Raw genomic sequence first — 17689 nt, 5'->3', positions numbered from 1 at the left:
GCCATGACCTCATTTCAGTTTTAATGTCACTCTTGCTAAACCTATCCTGGATGAGCTGACGGTCTGTGAAACTTTAAGACTGGTGGGTAGTGAGGGGACTAGGAAAGGAGGCCAGTGGAGAAGCCAAGACTGGGGGCAGTTCAGGTAGAGTCTTGACAGAGTACTTGGGATTTCTACAGGGATGGAATTGAAAGTCTGCTAAGAAATAAAACAAAAAGCGGTAATAAAATGGTTCTGTAATGTGCTTTGTGGTAGCTTCTGAATTTTCTACATTAACTCAAAGGTAAGACTAAAGCATTTCCAAAAGGATTGTATATTCCTGCTGAAACCAGCGCTGGGTAAGAAGTCAAAGTAGGATTGAGACCTGGGAACCAATCAATTGACACCAAACTGCTGATCTTGTTCATTTCAGGCTATTTACAACCCAGAACTTAGAACAGGGCAAAGATTATAATAAAGTCTTGTTGTTTCTGCTCTCTAATCCGTTGTTACGTGAACATTCCTACCCGCTCTGCTAATGATTCTATTCAAATACCTTGCCCATAAATATGTGAGCAGAAAAGCCAGTAAAAAAACTAGATCCAAGGGAAAGCCCAAGGTATAACAAAGGTTGGGAATGCCAACTGAAATAGCTGTGTGCCACACTCTTTGAAAATAATTTGTCTCTTGAAACCTTAAACTTTTCTTAAGTCTGAGGAAATATTTCCTTCATTTGCATTAAAGCATTTTCAAATAGAGCAGGAATAACGACTGTGGTTGGCCCTTACCTGGTATTGGAAGCTGTGGCCATGGAAATGGACTGAGTGCAAGTCTACTTCATTGCCCATTCCCATCAGATACCAGTTGACTTCATCTCCCACATGCATCGTGAGGCCTTGCAGGTTCCCAAACATTCTTCCATTAATAGCTGGGGAAAACATACACATTTTTATTGCCTTCCAGGATATTTTAAACCAACAGCTATTTCACAGAAAAGAGGTTTTTAGGGTTAATGTGCTGTGCTGTGCGAAGTTGCTTCAGTCGTGTCTGACTCTTTGCAACCCTATGGACCATAGCCTGCCAGGCTCCTCTGTCCATGGGATTCTCCAGGCAGGAATACTGGAGTGGGTTGCCATGCCCTCCTCCAGGGGATCTTCATGACCCAGGGATCAAACTTCTACATTGGCAGGCGGATTCTTTACCACTAGTGCCACTTGGGAAGCCCTATTAGGTTAATATATGGGATCTTTTTGAGGTAATAGAACTTATTTCACTGCAGATAAGGGAAATGGGTACTTTAAGATCAATAACACCACACTGCTTTTCTAGTCACTTAGCACCAAAAGTCTTCTTAATTTTGAGTTTAAGAATGAATAAGACTTTGGAATTGGGAGAGAAGTTGATCGATGATTTTGAATATAGTCCCCTTTTTGCTTTGAATAGAATTCTACCTGACATGCAAAGTGTGGCAGAAGTGGTTTATTATAAAATAAAACAAATGAATAGTTTCCCAAGTAATTTTATTTGGAAGAAGAAAAGCGAAAAAGTAGGTTTTAGAATAATGTACCTTACCATGCATTTTATTGCTTTCTATGAATTCATCATTGGCTTTGTCTACTTTCTCAGGGTGATCAGAGTATGTTTTGATGTTGTCATCTAAGTACCAAGATTCATTCTCATCAAAAACAAGAAACAGAAGGGAAAATTCCAGTTTCTTAATGGGATTGGATACTTTCAAGTAGTGCTTCCGACAAACAATCAGTGGGCCAATTAATCCACTAAACAGATCCTGAAACCAAGCAAAAACTTAGTCATCTTTGAGATACAGGTTGGGGTTTCAGAGAACTGGGACCTTATCCCCCATGACCTCAGGATTTTAAGTAGCACTTAAAGTAAGTACTACTTAAAGTAGTAAGTCTACTACTTAAGTCGGAGACTGATTAACTGGCCGACTTTGCCCAATATGGTTCAGTCAAGTCAGTAACTTTCCACTTGGAGTAAATTGGAACAAGGGTGAGTCATAGGTAGGTTGTGTGGGTGATGACGCAAGTAACAGAAATGTGTTGCAAAGGCCAAATATTGGCTCAAGTAATGAGCAGCAGTTGAACACAACCCCAAATGAACAGTGCTGGTTTGCCTATTCCATAACCTAGGCACTATGCCAGTCATTAAAAACCAGACAGGAAACAAACCCCCTGCCTTCAGGAACTGAATCTAGTAGGGAAAATATGAATAGAAGAAATGACTCACTTTTTGCAATGGAGGTACATAAAATGATAATGAACATGGGGAAGATTGTAATGGACTTAAATCTACAAGAAGTTTAGTTTGACCGGGCTTCAGTAATGGCAGATTTGATCTTAAATAGCCTTTGAGCTGTACTATGTTTGGCATTTTAGATTTTGTCTTGTGGGTCATAAGTAGCCATTGAAAAATTGAACATGGAGTGGCAGCATATTTACATTTTAAACCGGTGATCCTAGTGGTAGAGTGAAGGAAGGCTTGGATGGGGAAAAGACTGGAGACCAGGAGGCCACTGCAGTAGTTGAGGAAACTTAATAGCACCTGATCTGTGCAGATAAAAAGGAATGGACAGAGCTCTGTGTTGGTGAGCAAATTGCTCAGGTGAGCCAAGGGTAAGAATTAGATATTCTATATCCAGGGTTCTAGCTTGAACAAATGACTAGGTTTGTTTCTTGTGCTATTTATCACAACTGGGAATACAGGAAGAAAGAGCTGGAGGAAGACCTCAAGTTCTGTTGTAGAGTTGCCGAGTTTCTGTGCCTGTGGACCATGCCGGTAGAGATGTTCAATAGTCAGGTATATAGACAGGTCTGGAACTCAGAGATTTGGACTAGAGACTTAATTCGGCAAGAGAGTCTTGGTACATGTTCTGATTTTTAGTTGTTGAGGGCTTTTTGGCTTTGAAATATTTACTCAAACAGCAGCTTTAGCTGTGCTGTGATTGACTGTTGACCTCAGCACTTTTATTACCATGTAATAATAGAACTCTGAAATCATATACCTCAGTTCTTTGAGTTTAATGTATTTTCATATCAAAAGGAAAATAAGATACTGTATTAATATTTAATTCTGTGGTACCCTTAATCAGCAGTTATAAGGTTGATACATTTATAACCGTAACCTTAAACCATGAAAAAGAAAAGCCAAAATGAATTGCAGAGCTGCTTACTTTCCTGTGATTTTTAGCACAGAATTGGACCACAGGAAAACCCTAACCTCATCTTCCTTCAATTGTGTGTCTATTTTGGGAGTCTGCACAAAACACAAATGATTTAAAGTTTACCTTAACCCGATCCACAGTTGAATAGTAAACCCATGGAATACAAGGAGAATCATCCATTCCAGCTCCAGATCTTTCTGGGATTTTCCATATGTAAGTGCGAGTTTCACCTAAATTAATCAAGTGTTAATGTATCTGATTACATTTGATATGGGCTTGATATATGTATTTCAAATTGTTATCAAAGCCTTGAAAACCAGTGACCCAGAAACTGGAAATGTCACAAAGTAATTCATTTTTAAAAAGTAGCAGTATTCAAAGTTGTTTACAAGAATTTAGTTTTACTAGAAGGAAACAATAACCTTCATTATTTCAAAGATGATGAAAGTCAGGAGCACACAAGATATTTGCTCTAAGATATAAAGCTAATAAATAGCAAAAGGTACAACTTAGATCGCAGGCATCCCAGTGCCAAGACCTGTGACTCACTGTTACTATTTGTGGCTTCTCAGAAAATAGGCAGAAGTTTCAATGTCTCCAGTGATGAGAAGAATATTGAAAAGGAAATTGTTACACCTCTGACCTAAAGGATAATGAAACTAGCAATTAAAAAATAATTTTCTCTAAATAAATTCTGTCTGAATTTGAAAAATAAAGAATTTAGTTTTAAAACCACCTGTAAGACACACTTTAATATCTTCTATGTCAGTTGTGAATTAACTAGCCATGACACAGAAGCCACATCACAAAGCTAGGAGATGAGAATTTCAATATCAATATTTGCAAAAACTTGGCAAGAGAACTTTCCTTCATTTGGAGTCTGTTTTTTAAATTTATTTATTTTCTTATTGAAGGATAATTGGCTTTACAGAATTTTGCTGCTTTCTATCAAACCTCAACATGAATCAACAATAGGTATACATATATCCCCTCCCTTTTGAAACTCCCTCCCATCTCCTTCCCCATCCCACCCCTCTAGGTTGATACAGAGCCCCTGTTTGAGTTTCCTGAGCCATACAGCAAATTCCCGTTGGCTATCTATTTTACATATGGTAATGTAAGTTTCCACATTACTCTGTTTTTCTAACACACTTTTTTCTTTTCAGCTCTCAAATAAGAGTGCTAACCTCCTCCCCACCATCTTCTCTGTGTCTGTGTTTCTGGACTGCCCTGTGTAATTCCTACAGCCTTACCACCACCTGCCTTTTCTCTTTGATCACCATTATCCTCAATGATTTCACAGTTTCTGGCAAGGAGTCCTCAGACCTCTTGATCTCATGGGTCACTGACCTGTCAGTGACCTCTCTTGTCTGCCCCCTTCTGTCATACCATGCACTGTTCTGTTCCAACTGTGTCACACACAGGACATGGCCACACCCTGGACCTTCATGCTTTGAAGACAGCCAGTTGCTCCACCCTCCTATCTTACCAACATCTTTACCTTCTTCCATTTGCTCTGGGCTCCTCTCCAGCCTGATCTTTGCTGCCAGTCACCGCAGGGCTTCCTGCACAACTGCTCACAAGACCCTGACTTGCAGCCATGGCCACTTACTGTCCACTCTATTTATGCAGATCTCACCATTATATATTCCTGCTGTCAGAGTTTAATTAACTGGAATCTGACAAACCTTCACTAGGGAATCAAGCAGGACATGAGGGATAATGTCAGAGGATATGGCAGACTTTTTTTCCTTTTTACTCAAGTCCTCCATTTTACCTGCTCCTGTGTCCTCACCCTTTTGTAAGCAGAACATTTCACTGTGAATATAAAGCATAGATTCATCACCTGAACATATTGTCTTTTCATTGAACTCCTATTCTCATAAGCCAAAAAATATCATTTTCTTCTCTTCTTCCTTCCCTGCCCCAACCTGCTCTGCCATAAATGGTCAATGCTCAAAGCTTGGGCTTTCCTGGACTCTACCTTTCCTAACATTCCCTAATGACCACTCTTTCAGCAGGTCCTTTTAGCACCACCTTTAAAATATTGGGTTGGCCAGGCATTCTGTAAGATATTACCAAAAAACCTGAATGAATTTTTTGGCCAACCCGATAGACCCAGAATACAACTAACCACTTCAACTGCTTCTACCTGGGTCCAAATCTTACTAATTTTTTACCCCAATTATTGGGATGGTCCCCTAACCAACCTTTGATTTCTACCTTGTCCCTTACAGTCACTTATTCACATACCAGCCAGGCCCGTCCTTTAAAAACTATTCATCAGATCATCACTCTTCAACCCAAACCCTTACATGAGATTTCAGAATGAACTACAACGTCATAACCGCGGCCTCTGAGGCCCCGCTTCCTCCTCCTGCACCTGGCTCCCTGTCCTGCCTGGATCCCATCCCCTCACATTCTGCCCCTGTTTTCTCTGCCCTGGCCTCCGGCCTCCATGCTGTTCCTCAGACACCCCAAGTCTACTTCCATCTCAGGACCTAGAAGGCTCTCCGTCTCCAACTGCCTGTGACTCATTCCTTCTTATCGTTTATGCGTCTTCACCAGTGGCACCTCCTCAGAGAAGACCTCCTGACCAACCCCCATGCCTCCCACATAAAATAGCACCCCTGTTATTTACTGTCTCTCATCCATCTTAATCTTTTTCATAGCACCTTCTACGACTTGATATTACATCTATATTTATTTGCTGTTTATCTTGGAAGAATATGAGGATCATGTGGGCAGAGCTTTTTATTTCTATTTCCCTGTATTGACAAGACCAACTCTATAGAGTACTTTTTCTAGCTTGATAAATTTGAGAACTGCTAAGTTACTGAGAAATGGTCCTTTCCTTGAAGCCAACTTTCCAATGAATAGAAGAAAGTTATAGTTCTTATTAAAGAAAATGCATATTTATGTATTTAATCGATTGCAGTTTTTAACTCTGAATTAAAGAGACATTTAGTAAGCCAGATATTGGACTAGGATTTAAAGTTCCAAATGGCAGCCTCTGCCCTTAGGACCCTGTCTTTGGATAGAGGCATGGAAACAGTCAGCCACGTGGTGGGTGCTGTACAGGATGTATTCTAGCTGAGCCTGCGGAGATCATCTCTGCTGATGCAACCTTGAGTATGTGTTCAGTATCATCAGATTCTCTTCCTTACAGTTCTGTGGATTTTTAAGCTTTTGGTATGTGCATACATTCACACAGATACAACTGCCTTCGTGCCCTCTTAGCCACCTCCTTCACTCCCTCAAGACGCACTCATGTGGATAGCAGTTGTTTGTGGAAAGCTGTAAAGTCTACTAAAACATATCCCTCCCCCTACCATGAATACCTGGTGCAGTGGGAGTCACCGTAGAACTCTCTGTTTTCACCCCATGGGCATGTATTGAATAGGACCTTGTGGCCATGTTTTTAAAGATAATATTAACTTTGTCTCCAACATCCGCATGAAGTTGTGGACCTGGGAAAAGTGAAAGGGAAGACTGGCTTATATACCCATCAGATTGGAAGCTCTAACTCAGGTGACTTTTTTTAAGTCATTAAGGATGTTGTTTCTGCTTCTCCCCTCTGGCTTCATGCAGTAGTACTCTTGGACTGATACCTGGTCCCCAACAATTCAGGATAAAAACACTAGTTATGGCTGTCTCTAAAGATGGAGACTATGGGTGTATCTCTAATCAAGAGTCCTAGGGGAGGATTTAGCCTGAAATTTCCTGCAGGATAGTGGCCTAATCATAGCTATCAGCTATGACCCTACCCTGGCCAGAAGTCATTTCTCATCATCAGAACTTCTAGACCTTCCTGTGAATTAAGGACAGTACTGCATTTGAAAGGATGGGTGGGGTACCCATCCCATTCTTGCCTTCTAGCCAATTTTAGCTTCTCTCCTGACAAAAAATTTCTGTGACCCAACAACACTGCCACTCTTCCTTGGGTGTCTTACTCCCGGGACTGAGGATAAGAAAGCCCAGGGAATTCTGTTAGTGTAAAAACACAGTGGGCTTGGGAGTAGCTTCCCCTGCACTTGACAGTTTCAAGAACATTCCCAAGACGAGTGTTGGAGGAGTTCTTAGACATTCGGTCTTAAAGTGATTCCTGAAAAATTGAAGGCAACTTTCCCCTGGCTGTGTGCACCATAACACTTTTTTCCTTTTCCTTATTTCCTTGTTTATATGTATATTTCTTCTTGAGGTTAATCATTTACTTCTTAATTTTAAAAGTAAACAGCTGTGATTTTTTTTTTTTTTGGTGGACCAGAAAAATGGAGAATTTGGTTAAGAATCTCGGTAGAAAGTGATCTCTAGCAATTTCATCAAAACTACAGGCATCAATTTGATAAACACCAAATATATATAATTTTATTAGTAAATGGGGTATAATACCATTGTTTCTGACACAAATAAGTAATACTTTCTTATGCCATATTTTTAGTAAATATAGGCTTCTCATTGTATTAAGTAGCTTCTGTTTTTTATTTTTATAAATGAATGAATAAAAAATTCATTCATATTCATAAAAAATTCATTTTATGAATAACATTAATATATGAACTAAGAACATTAAGCCCATAGACATGGACTGACTCACCACATAGAGCACCATATCACCAAGCCACACCTGATAAATTGGAGCTGAGACAGTACCTAGGATTCCCAGGTGTTCTTCTTCACCTTTTCTCTCCACAGGAACTCGAAATGTGCTGTCAGTGAATTGCCGATACACAACTTTCTTGTACTTGGAGCCTATGTAAAATTCTTCCTTATCTAAAAATGCATTTGAAAGACTAAACACACACACACACAATTGAGGTTAGTATTTGTCTTAAGAAAAGTGAAAGTTGAGTTTTAAATTTTGAATAAAAATAGTTTTCATTATGCTAGTTTTTAATATCACTGTTCCATTTGAACAAGAAAGTATAAAACTAACAATAAACAAGTGCCTCCAATAAAAAACAATAGTAAAATTAAAAACAAAAAAGCCCCACAATAAACAGGTGTGGTAGAAAGTCTAGCTAGTCTTTACACCTAACTAGGAGTGGAGCCCTAGGAGTCCTGTCCCTGACTGTCTCCAGCTAAAATGACCTCCAGCTACTCATTGCCTGTTGGACCCTCCATTTCTTCACCCCTAAAATGAGGTATGCAGTGAGATTGTCTCTAGGGTTTCTTTATGACTCTGAAATGTTATGAGTCCAGATTTCATCAGTGAAGTGTTCTCTTGTTACTGCAGTATTTTTAGACTATAGGGACTGAGTGGCCCTTTTATCCAGCCATTCCCTTTATCTGAAGCTTTCACTGACTCCTAACAACTCTGTATATTTTGACAGTTACACCTTAATCACTGAAATAACTATCTACTCCCTTACATCACAAATCATTACTCCTTTACATCACAAATCATACTCATGGGACTTCCCTGGTGGTCCAGTGGCTAAGACTCCATGCTTCCAATGTAGGGAGCCCAGGTTCAATCCCTATCCAGGGAACTAGATTCCATATGCCACAACTGAAAGATCCTGCATGCTGCAACTAAGACCCAGTACAGCCAAATAAAAACAGACAACAAAAATCCCCCAAGAAATCATATTTCTCATGGCAGTCAAACTAACCAGCTAGCCATCACTTAGCTACAAGTTACCGGTCATGTTGTACACCTCAGCTCTGAACACATTCCACCCCAGTCTCTCAAATCGTATCCCCCAAGGGTTAGTGCCTGATGAGAGATGGTAAAGGGGAGAGTGCTTGGCAAAGTATAGAAGAGCTACACGTAGAAGTGTCAGGTGGTGTGGCTCTAAATGTATTGTTTCTGAAGCTCCAATAACCACCCTTTATTTACACTTATTCACTGAACTCACTTTTACATTTCCATAGTGTACATGTTATTGGTAATTTTGAACCATATTTTCCTGTAAGTTCTTGTAGGGCAGAAACCACATCTGCTCTAGTGCCCTCAAGAATTTAAAATATGCCTCCATACATAATAGTTTTAAAAATGTGAAGTAAATGATTACTAGACTCATAATGAAATCTTTGGAAGAAACATAAGATAAGCAACAAATGGTTAGTAAAGAAAATTATTTTAGCTCTGAATGTAGGCATTAATTTTGGTTTAAGTTTGAAAACAATGACATGAGTATGCAAGTATGAGAAGACAGTCTAACAGAAAAGTAAGATGAGTGACTACAAAGAATCAAAGGAGATCAATGAAAATTTTTCTGAGAGATAGTTGAGAGAAGCAGAAATGAATGAGGAAGGGTCCCTAGAAAGCGTTTTGTTGTTGTTATGTTGTTATTGTTTAATGCAATTGTTCATTGCTTCTTAATTTAGCATAATTCTTACTTCTCTGAAAGAAAAAGCTAAAAAATAATTGGGAGTCAGAGTCTAGAGAATTACTTTTGTTCCTGTAAATGATGCAGCTCCTTTTCCCATTTCCTACTTGGGGAATAATCCCATTCCACCTCCACCGCTGCGATGTAGTAGGTCCTTTCTCCCAGGTAGAGGTATGAATCTTTAGACCTCTGCCTGCACTGGCTCACAGTGTATTTTTGTTTCATGCCACCTGTGTAGTGATCAGTTGTGAGGCATTCCACATCAAAAGTCCCTGGAATGGTAAATAAAAAGGCAGGTCACCTCCTGTGAGTATTTTTGACCACTTTCCCCCATCGTCATCAGCTCCTTCCCCTGACCTATTTTTCTTCATAGTACTTATAACCACTTGATATATATATGTGTGTGTGTGTGTGCATGTGTGTGTGTGTGTGTTAATATACTTGCTTATTGTCTGTCTCCCTGCATTAGAATTTCAGCTGCATGAAAGCAGACACCTTTATCTCTTTCGTTAAATGTTGTATTTACATTAGTCTAATAAAGGCAAAGGTGACATTGGACCTGTCTTGCATTTTAGTGGTGTTTGATGAACCAAATAAAGCCTGAGGCAAGTTAGCATATTTTCATGTTTGGGTAAAATTCTCTTTTGTTTTAGTTTTTTGTATTATTCATTCAGAGCCACTTCTGTCCGTATCTCTGAATTTGCATGTCTATAGTTCTAGTATAGGATATTCAATTGTAGATGACTAATAAGCCAACACTACATCTAGGATGGCTTCCCAGGTGGTGCAGTGGTGGCTTCTCCTCTCCAATGCAGAAGAGGCAGGTGTGATCCCTGGACTGCGAAGATTCCCTGAAGAAGGATATGGGAACCCACTGCAATATTCTTGCCTGGGGAATCCCATGGACAGAGGAGCCTTACAGGCTACAGTCCATGGGGTTGCAAAGAGTTGGACACGACTGAGCGCGCACACACATGTAGGATGCAGAGACATGACACAAAGTTTAGGTGCAGAGCCAGCCTTTATGGGAGACATTTCTTTTCTAGTCTGATTTGCCAGCTATCTTTAAAGGGACATAATTGAAAAGGAGACCATCTTGAGGGTTTGACTAGGTGGAAATGGGCTTTCCAGGTGTTGCTAGTGGTAAAGAACCCGCCTGCCAATGCAGGTTAGACATAAGATACACCGGTTTGACCCCTGGGTGGGGAAGATGCCCTGGATAAGGGAATGTCTATCCACTCCAGCATTCTTGGCTGGAGAATCCCATGGACAGAAAAGCCTGATGGGCTCCAGCCCATGGGGTTGCAGAGTCGGATACAACTGAGTGACTTAGCACCAATGGGAGAAACCTTAGTCCACTTTTGTCACTCCCTTCTCTCCCCACCACAAAAACAGAAAATTGACCTACCTGGCAAATATTTAGTTGACAGTAACCAAGGATAGAAAGGGTAGTTAGGAGGCTTGGGGAAGGGATGAACATCCAACACAGCATTTTGAGCCAAAACCACACAAGTAGACCGAACAGAAATTTGCCTTGACATTAAAGGAATTCACCTTCAGTATCCGGCTGCATGAAGAGACTCAAACTTGTTTGAGGGAAGAGGTTTGCTGTGTCTCTCCTTTCTCCTCTTGACAGGTAAGTGTTTCCTGAGAAGTATATCCCGTGTATATCAACCTCATTTCCAGCACTGAATAAGTACCACATGACTGAATCTCCTTGGCACATACTGAGACCAGGCTGATTCCCATACATGAATCCATTCATGGCTATAAAAGTTGGAGAATGATATTTTGAAACTGGTTTAATTGTATATCCTACTTCATGACAACCTCTCAGACTTTCCAGAGCTGACTGGGTTTATTTAATTTTTAAAAGACTCATTTGGGCCTGCCCACCCCTTTACATGTCAACAATGTCTCTAGAACTCCTTGCTGAACTCAACACTTCCAGGCAAGCCCTGGGTGGAGGACATAGAGCTGAATGCATGGTTCTTCTTCTTTTTTTTTAATATTTATTTGGCTGTGTCAGGTCTTAGTTGCAGACTGTTCATTGTGTCACACAGGATCTTTTGCTGCAGCACACAGACTCTCTAGTTGTGGCTCATGGGCTGTCTAATTGAGGTGCATGGGCTAAGCAGTTGTAGTGCGAGGGTTTAGTTGCTCTGCAGCGTGTGGGATCTTAGTTTTGCAATCAGGCATAGAACCCATGTCCTCTGCATGGCAAGGAGGATTCTTAACTACTGGATTACCAGGGGAGTCTCATGAATGCCGGGTTCTTAAAGTTCTGGGCCCTGGGAATCTCACTATTCTTCTCAGTGAGTTATTTCTCAGTTCTCCAAGGGCTATATTTGTGAGCACCCAAATGGATGAATAATAACAGTTCTTCCTAGGTGCTGTAGACTGCGAATGTGTTTGTTGCCCTAGATGGAAAATTCTCTGATTCATCTTAAATAACAGGGAAGAGTATGTGCAGGAAGTTTCCTCTCATTGCTGTTTTTAATAGATAATATTCTTGACTCCTCCAAAATGCAAAATAAAGATTGTTATGGGTAGTGTGACTATTATCAATCCAATTTGGAAAACAACGTCAGTTTGTATTGGGCTTCCCAGGTGGCACAGTGGTAAAGAATCCACCTACCAGTGCAGATGTAGGAGACACAGATTCAATCCCTGGATTGGGAAGATCCCCTGGAGGAGGAAATGGCAACCCATGCCAGTATTCTTGCCTGGGAAATCCCATGGATAGAGGAGCCTGGCTGGCTACAGTCCATGGGGTCGCAAAGAGTCAGACATGACTTACCATAAAAAGGAGTTCAAAGAGGAGGAGTTCAGTTTGTAATACAACTTTACTTTTTTTTCTTCTAGTTACAATTTTCACATGTTGTGCATTAGTGGTGTGGACATTTTGAACAATTAGCTCACTATCTCTAAACTCTAACTGCATTTTAGAATTAAACTAGGAGCTTCACTGGTGGTTCAGAGGGTAAAGTATCTGCCTGCAATGTGGGAGACCTGGGTTCGATCCCTGGGTCTGGAAGATCCCCTGGAGAAGGAAATGGCAACCCACTCCAGTACTCTTGCCTGGAAAATCCCATGGACGGAGGAGCCTGGTAGGATACTGTCCATGGGGTTGCAAAGAGTTGGACACGACTGAGTGACTTCACTTTCACTTTCAGAGGAGCTAAAAAGTAAATCTGGTGCTGTTTCAATGAAATAAAAATCTCTGTAGATTGTGATGAGCATTTAAAAAACAGTTTTAATAGTCTTTGTGTTTTTTTAAACTCTCAGGGGATTTTATGGGTAGTCAAAGATGAGAATCATTGAAGTTTATTCAGAGTAGAAACCATAAAGGAAGCCTGTCTTTATTAAGCCACAGTTAAGAAAAGTATCTAATCCAGTAACTCTCAAATTTAAGCATACATCAGAATAACACAGAGGATTTGTTAAACACAAATTTCAAGCCCCACACCTAAAGTTTCTGATTCAGTAGGTTGGGATTGGAGTCCAAGAATCTGCATTTCTGGCAAGTCCTGGGTGATGCTGAAGCAGCTGACCTAGGGACTACATTTTAAGGACTATGCATCTAACTGGAAGAAAAGTTATGACCAACCTAGACAGCATATTAAAAAGCAGAGACATTACTTTGCCAACAAAGGTCCATCTAGTCAAAGCTGTGGTTTTTCCAGTAGTCATGTATGGGTGTGAGAGTTGGACTATAAAGAAAGCTAAGCACCAAAGAATTGATGCTTTTGAACTGTGGTGTTGGAGAAGACTCTTGAGAGTCCTGTGGACTGCAAGGAGATCCAACCAGCCCATCCTAAAGGAAATCTGTCCTGAATATTCTTTGGGAGGACTGATGCTGAAGCTGAAACTGTAATACTTTGGCCACCTGATGCTAAGAACTGACTCATTGGGAAAGACCCTGATGCTGGGAAAGATTGAGGGCAGGAGGAGAAGGGGATGACAAAGGATGAGATGGTTGGATGGCATCACCGACTCAATGGACATGAGTTTGAGCAAGCTCCAGGAGTTGGTGATGGACAGGGAGGCCTGACATGCTGCAGTCCATGGGGTCGCAAAGAGTCAGACATGACTGACTGAACTGAACTGATCTAATTGGCATATGTTATATGTTCTATTTTTCTGAATTAAGTGAAACTAAGATTCAGTTGACTGATATGTCAAATAATTAACAATATTACCCTTAGAGCACTATGGTATTTAATTATTTATTAAAACAATCAGTGGGCAAAGCTATTAGTATTTTAGCTTAATTAAAAGCATTACATGTGCAGTGCTGAAATAGCTTGATATTGGTGGATGATGCAGTACTTACAGTGCATCTTATTAGATTCCTGAAAGTCTTCATTTTCCTTATCCACCTGATCAGGTGCTGTTGTAAACATTTTAATATTATCATCTAGGAGTAAACTCTCATTCTCATCAAACACTGTAGGAAACAAATAGAACTCCTTGTCTACATTTTTCTGAAAATCAAAATAAGAACAATGAGGTTAAGGCAGAATGAGTAAACCAGAAACACTTCTATATGCACAATACTATTTATGCATACACCTGCTAAAAGAAGGACAAGAACTGAAGTTTCCATTCCACTTTGTAAATGGAACTCACAAAATACTCCTATTGACCACCAGAGGTTTTTTATGTGTATTGGAGTATAGTTGCTTTACAAGGTTGTGTTAGTTTCTGCTGAACAGCCAAGTAAATAAGCAATACATATACATATATCACCCCCCTTTTTGTGAATTCCTTCCCATTTAAGTCACCACAGAGCATTGAATAGAGTTCCCTGTGCTATATAGTAAGTTCTCATTGGTTATCTATTTTATACATAGTAATGTATATATGTCAATTCCAGTCTCCCAGTTCATCCCACCTCCCTTCCCCTCTTTGATGTCCGTACACCTGTGTCTTTATTTCTCCTTTTCAAATAGGTTCATCTGTACCGTTTTTCTAGATTCCACATATATGCTTAATATATGATATTTGTTTTTCTCTTTCTGACTTGCATCACTCTGTATGACAGCCTCTATCTAGGTCCATCTACATTTCTGACTGATACCTGTGTAGTGGATTTTTAGTTCAACACAATAATCTAAGCCTCTTTCTGCACCTAAAAGTTCTGACACTCCTCATTCCACTTGAACTCACCTCTCAAAATTGTTAAGTGGGGAGGGGGTGATAGGTACTTGTGCTATAAATTAGGGAAGGTGTTATCCATAGTTATGAAAGCTTGAAGAATTCCTATAAGACAGAGCAGGTGGAAGCAGATACATCTTAAGAGAAGAAATAGCCTGCAAGTGATTTGGAGCAAGAATTCACACATTCTAGACATTCTCACCTCCCCTCCCTGTCCCTGGTGAAAAATAAGGAAGCAGAAATGCTATCTGTAATAATTCAGTATTGACAAGAAGGCAATTGGACTAGGGAATCAAAGCATGAATCCCTGAGAACAAGTACTCCCTTCAAGAAAAGAAAACTTGAGGGATTATGGCATATCTTTTCCCTGAGATCATTTTTGCAGATGAAAAACATGATTATCAAACTTTAAAAATCTAAGAAGGTTAGACCCTGTAAACAACTGAATTATTAATAGTGATGCAGATGGTCTTAAGAAAGCTCCCATAAGTCAGAAGAAAAGATTTAAAGATGAAAAATATGCACATAGTAATTATTTGAGAGAAGTTACTACCTAATAGTAATAAATAATAGTGGAAATGTTCACCACTATAAAAGGGAAAGACTACTCAGATTCAAAAACTTCACTGAAAGCAAGACAAAATTAGTAATATAGTCCTATACCTAAAAATATCCTGCTAAAATTTTTTGATTTCAGAGATAGAAAAATTTCTAGAATAATCCATTTTAAAAGTTATGAACATCGAACTTCTCTAGAACAATAAATGTCAGAGTAAGATGGAGTAGCAAGTACTGTTTTGAGGGGAAAAGATTATGATAGACAAACTCTACACCAAGCAAAGCACAACAAAGTGACATTTTCAGATGTGTCAGGATTCCAGATGGGAGCTGCTATCACCTCTTGCATGCTGACCTACAGAGAAAACTTCTCTTTAGTTTCTTCAGTGAAGAAAACTTCTCTGAAAACAGAGAAAAGTTTACAAGTCATATTTCCTAATTATAATGCAATAAAACTGAAAATTACTCATAAAAGGACAAAAAGTAAAAAAATGAAAAGACCATATTTGGTTCAAGTAATTCTTAGATCAAAGAAGAAACAAAAATGAATTTCTAAGGATTTAATAAGTAATGTCTAGGAGAATACTATAAGTCATAATGTATGGAATATAATTAAACATAAACTGAGAGGCTGAAATGTTTTATTTTAAGCAAAACCAAATAAAAATGTATGGTTTTTGATGCTTTAAGGTGTGGTAATTGTATTGAATGCATTTTCAAAGGAATCTTTCTCTTTTAAAGATTTATATTGCAATATTTATTTTAGAGATAAAAACAATGGTTAGAATAAGTATTTCTGTTTCTAGATCAGAGGGTCATTTTCCCATTTCTAAAAATTATTTACGGATGTGTGAGCAGTGTTATTTCTTACATGTTATACAAATAATTGAAGGTTAATTAGCAGTATAACTAAATAGTAATATGCCAGTCTCCTTCAGACAAATATAAAAAATATTTAAAGCAATATTTTCCTCAGTGAATGTTAACTGACTTATTATCATTAATAGGTGATTTTTTGAAATGTGTGTGTTGAATTGTATCATAAAAGACTTTGGATTCCAAGGAAAATCTTGTTTCCAACTCATTTTGAAGCAATCCTATTAGTCAGAGAGTCTCCACACAATACAGATATAAGCCTAAACAAAAAATTGTAACAAGTATTATGTGTGGAACACTTGGGCTTTCCTGGAGGCTCAGTGGTAAAGAATCTGCTGCCAATGCAAGAGACATGGGTTTGATTCCTGGTTAGGGAAGAACCCCTGGAGAGTATGGCAACCCACTCCAGTATTCTTGCCTGGAGAATCCCATGGACAGAGGAGCCTGGTGAGCTACAGTCCATGGGGTCGCAAAGAGCCAGACACTACTAAAGCTACTAAGCATGCATGCACGCACATGGAACCCTCACAGCCTCAAACCGCAGAATTTTCCTTATAATAATGATAATTCAAAGGGATTTGAAAATCATTTTCATTTTCCCTCATTGGACTTACCAGTCTCCCATTTGCAAGTAAACTTCCATTCCGGCATATTTTCATTGGCCCGATAAGCCCAGTAAATATATCTTTGGTGGGATCCACTGCAGAATAATACATCTTAGCTAGACAGACAGGATCTTTGTAAGTGGGTCCCACTTCATTGGGGACAGTCCACTCATAGGTGAACGTTCCTTTGGGTGCCACATGGGAGCCTGAAGGAGGAGGCTCACCTGTAAGAAAGGTCACATGGGGCAGGTTAATTTTGCTTTCTAATGTGGTCATTTGAGCCATGGAGTAGACTAGGTTTAGTCTACTCTACTTTTGTGCTCCTTATCCTACTTGTTCACTGGTGTCAGGTCACAAATAGGGATGATTTCCCCTAGGAAGTCTCTACACCTCTGTCTGAGATTGGTGCCTGCTATGCTCTGAATGTTTATGTTTCTCCAAAATTCATATATTAGAATCCTAATGCCCAATATGATAGTATTTGAGGTGAGAGGTGACAAGGTTATGAGAGTGGAGCCTTTCTGAATGGGGTTATTGCCCTTACAAGAGAGATCCCACAAAACTCCCTAGCCCCGTCCTACATGTGAGGATAAAAGAAATCTAAGACCCAGAATAGGGTCTTCATTGGCTAGCCTTGACCTACAAAAATACCTAAATACTTTCATATAGTGGAACATTTTGAATCATTAAAATTATGCTTATAAAATATTTATAATGCTAAGAAACCAAACTCTGGTACAAAATTATAGTGATAAGTATATTTATATACTAGGGCTTCCCTGCTGGCTCAGACTATAGACAGTCCACTTGCAATGCAGGAGACATGGGTTTAATACCTGGGTTGGGAAGACCCCCTGGAGAAAGGAATGGCTTCCCACGCCATTATTCTTGCCTTGAAAACTCCATGGACAGAGGAGCTTGGGGCAGTGGAGTGGAGGGCTACAGTCCATGGGGTCACAAAGAGTCAGACATGACTGAGTGCCTAACACTTT

At 39.6% G+C, this 17689-nt stretch overlaps 1 protein-coding gene and 1 non-coding gene across 7 annotated transcripts in view; one reads left to right on the top strand and one right to left on the bottom strand.

The window, feature by feature from the left end:
• The window catches only part of LOC145539788 (ceruloplasmin), a 56053-nt gene that overhangs the window by 13340 nt on the left and 25024 nt on the right, over positions 1-17689 (bottom strand). For all 6 annotated transcript variants that reach the window (XR_014077955.1, XR_014077954.1, XM_081573914.1 and 3 more), the window contains exons 9-17: positions 16707-16921; positions 13835-13985; positions 11053-11265; positions 9563-9770; positions 7817-7956; positions 6505-6633; positions 3287-3393; positions 1552-1768; positions 768-907 (exon numbers count right to left, since the gene is read on the bottom strand). Coding sequence is in view for 4 of the 6 variants with exons in the window: in XM_081573914.1 (XP_081430040.1) it covers positions 768-907; positions 1552-1768; positions 3287-3393; positions 6505-6633; positions 7817-7956; positions 9563-9770; positions 11053-11265; positions 13835-13985; positions 16707-16921 (1520 nt within the window). In the remaining 2 variants the exon portion in view is untranslated. The remainder of the gene's footprint in view (positions 1-767; positions 908-1551; positions 1769-3286; positions 3394-6504; positions 6634-7816; positions 7957-9562; positions 9771-11052; positions 11266-13834; positions 13986-16706; positions 16922-17689) is intronic.
• On the top strand, positions 16038-16160 carry LOC145540050 (small nucleolar RNA SNORA19). Its single transcript, XR_014078176.1, has one exon. It is a non-coding gene; the product is annotated as a small nucleolar RNA SNORA19 (small nucleolar RNA).

This window comes from Giraffa tippelskirchi, chromosome 2 (assembly GCF_054371585.1).
Source record: "Giraffa tippelskirchi isolate mGirTip1 chromosome 2, T2T-mGirTip1v1.2.pri, whole genome shotgun sequence".
Classification (NCBI taxonomy): Eukaryota; Metazoa; Chordata; class Mammalia; order Artiodactyla; family Giraffidae; genus Giraffa; species Giraffa tippelskirchi.
Note: the sequence above shows the minus strand (reverse complement) of the source record. Positions and strands in the feature narration are given on the sequence as shown.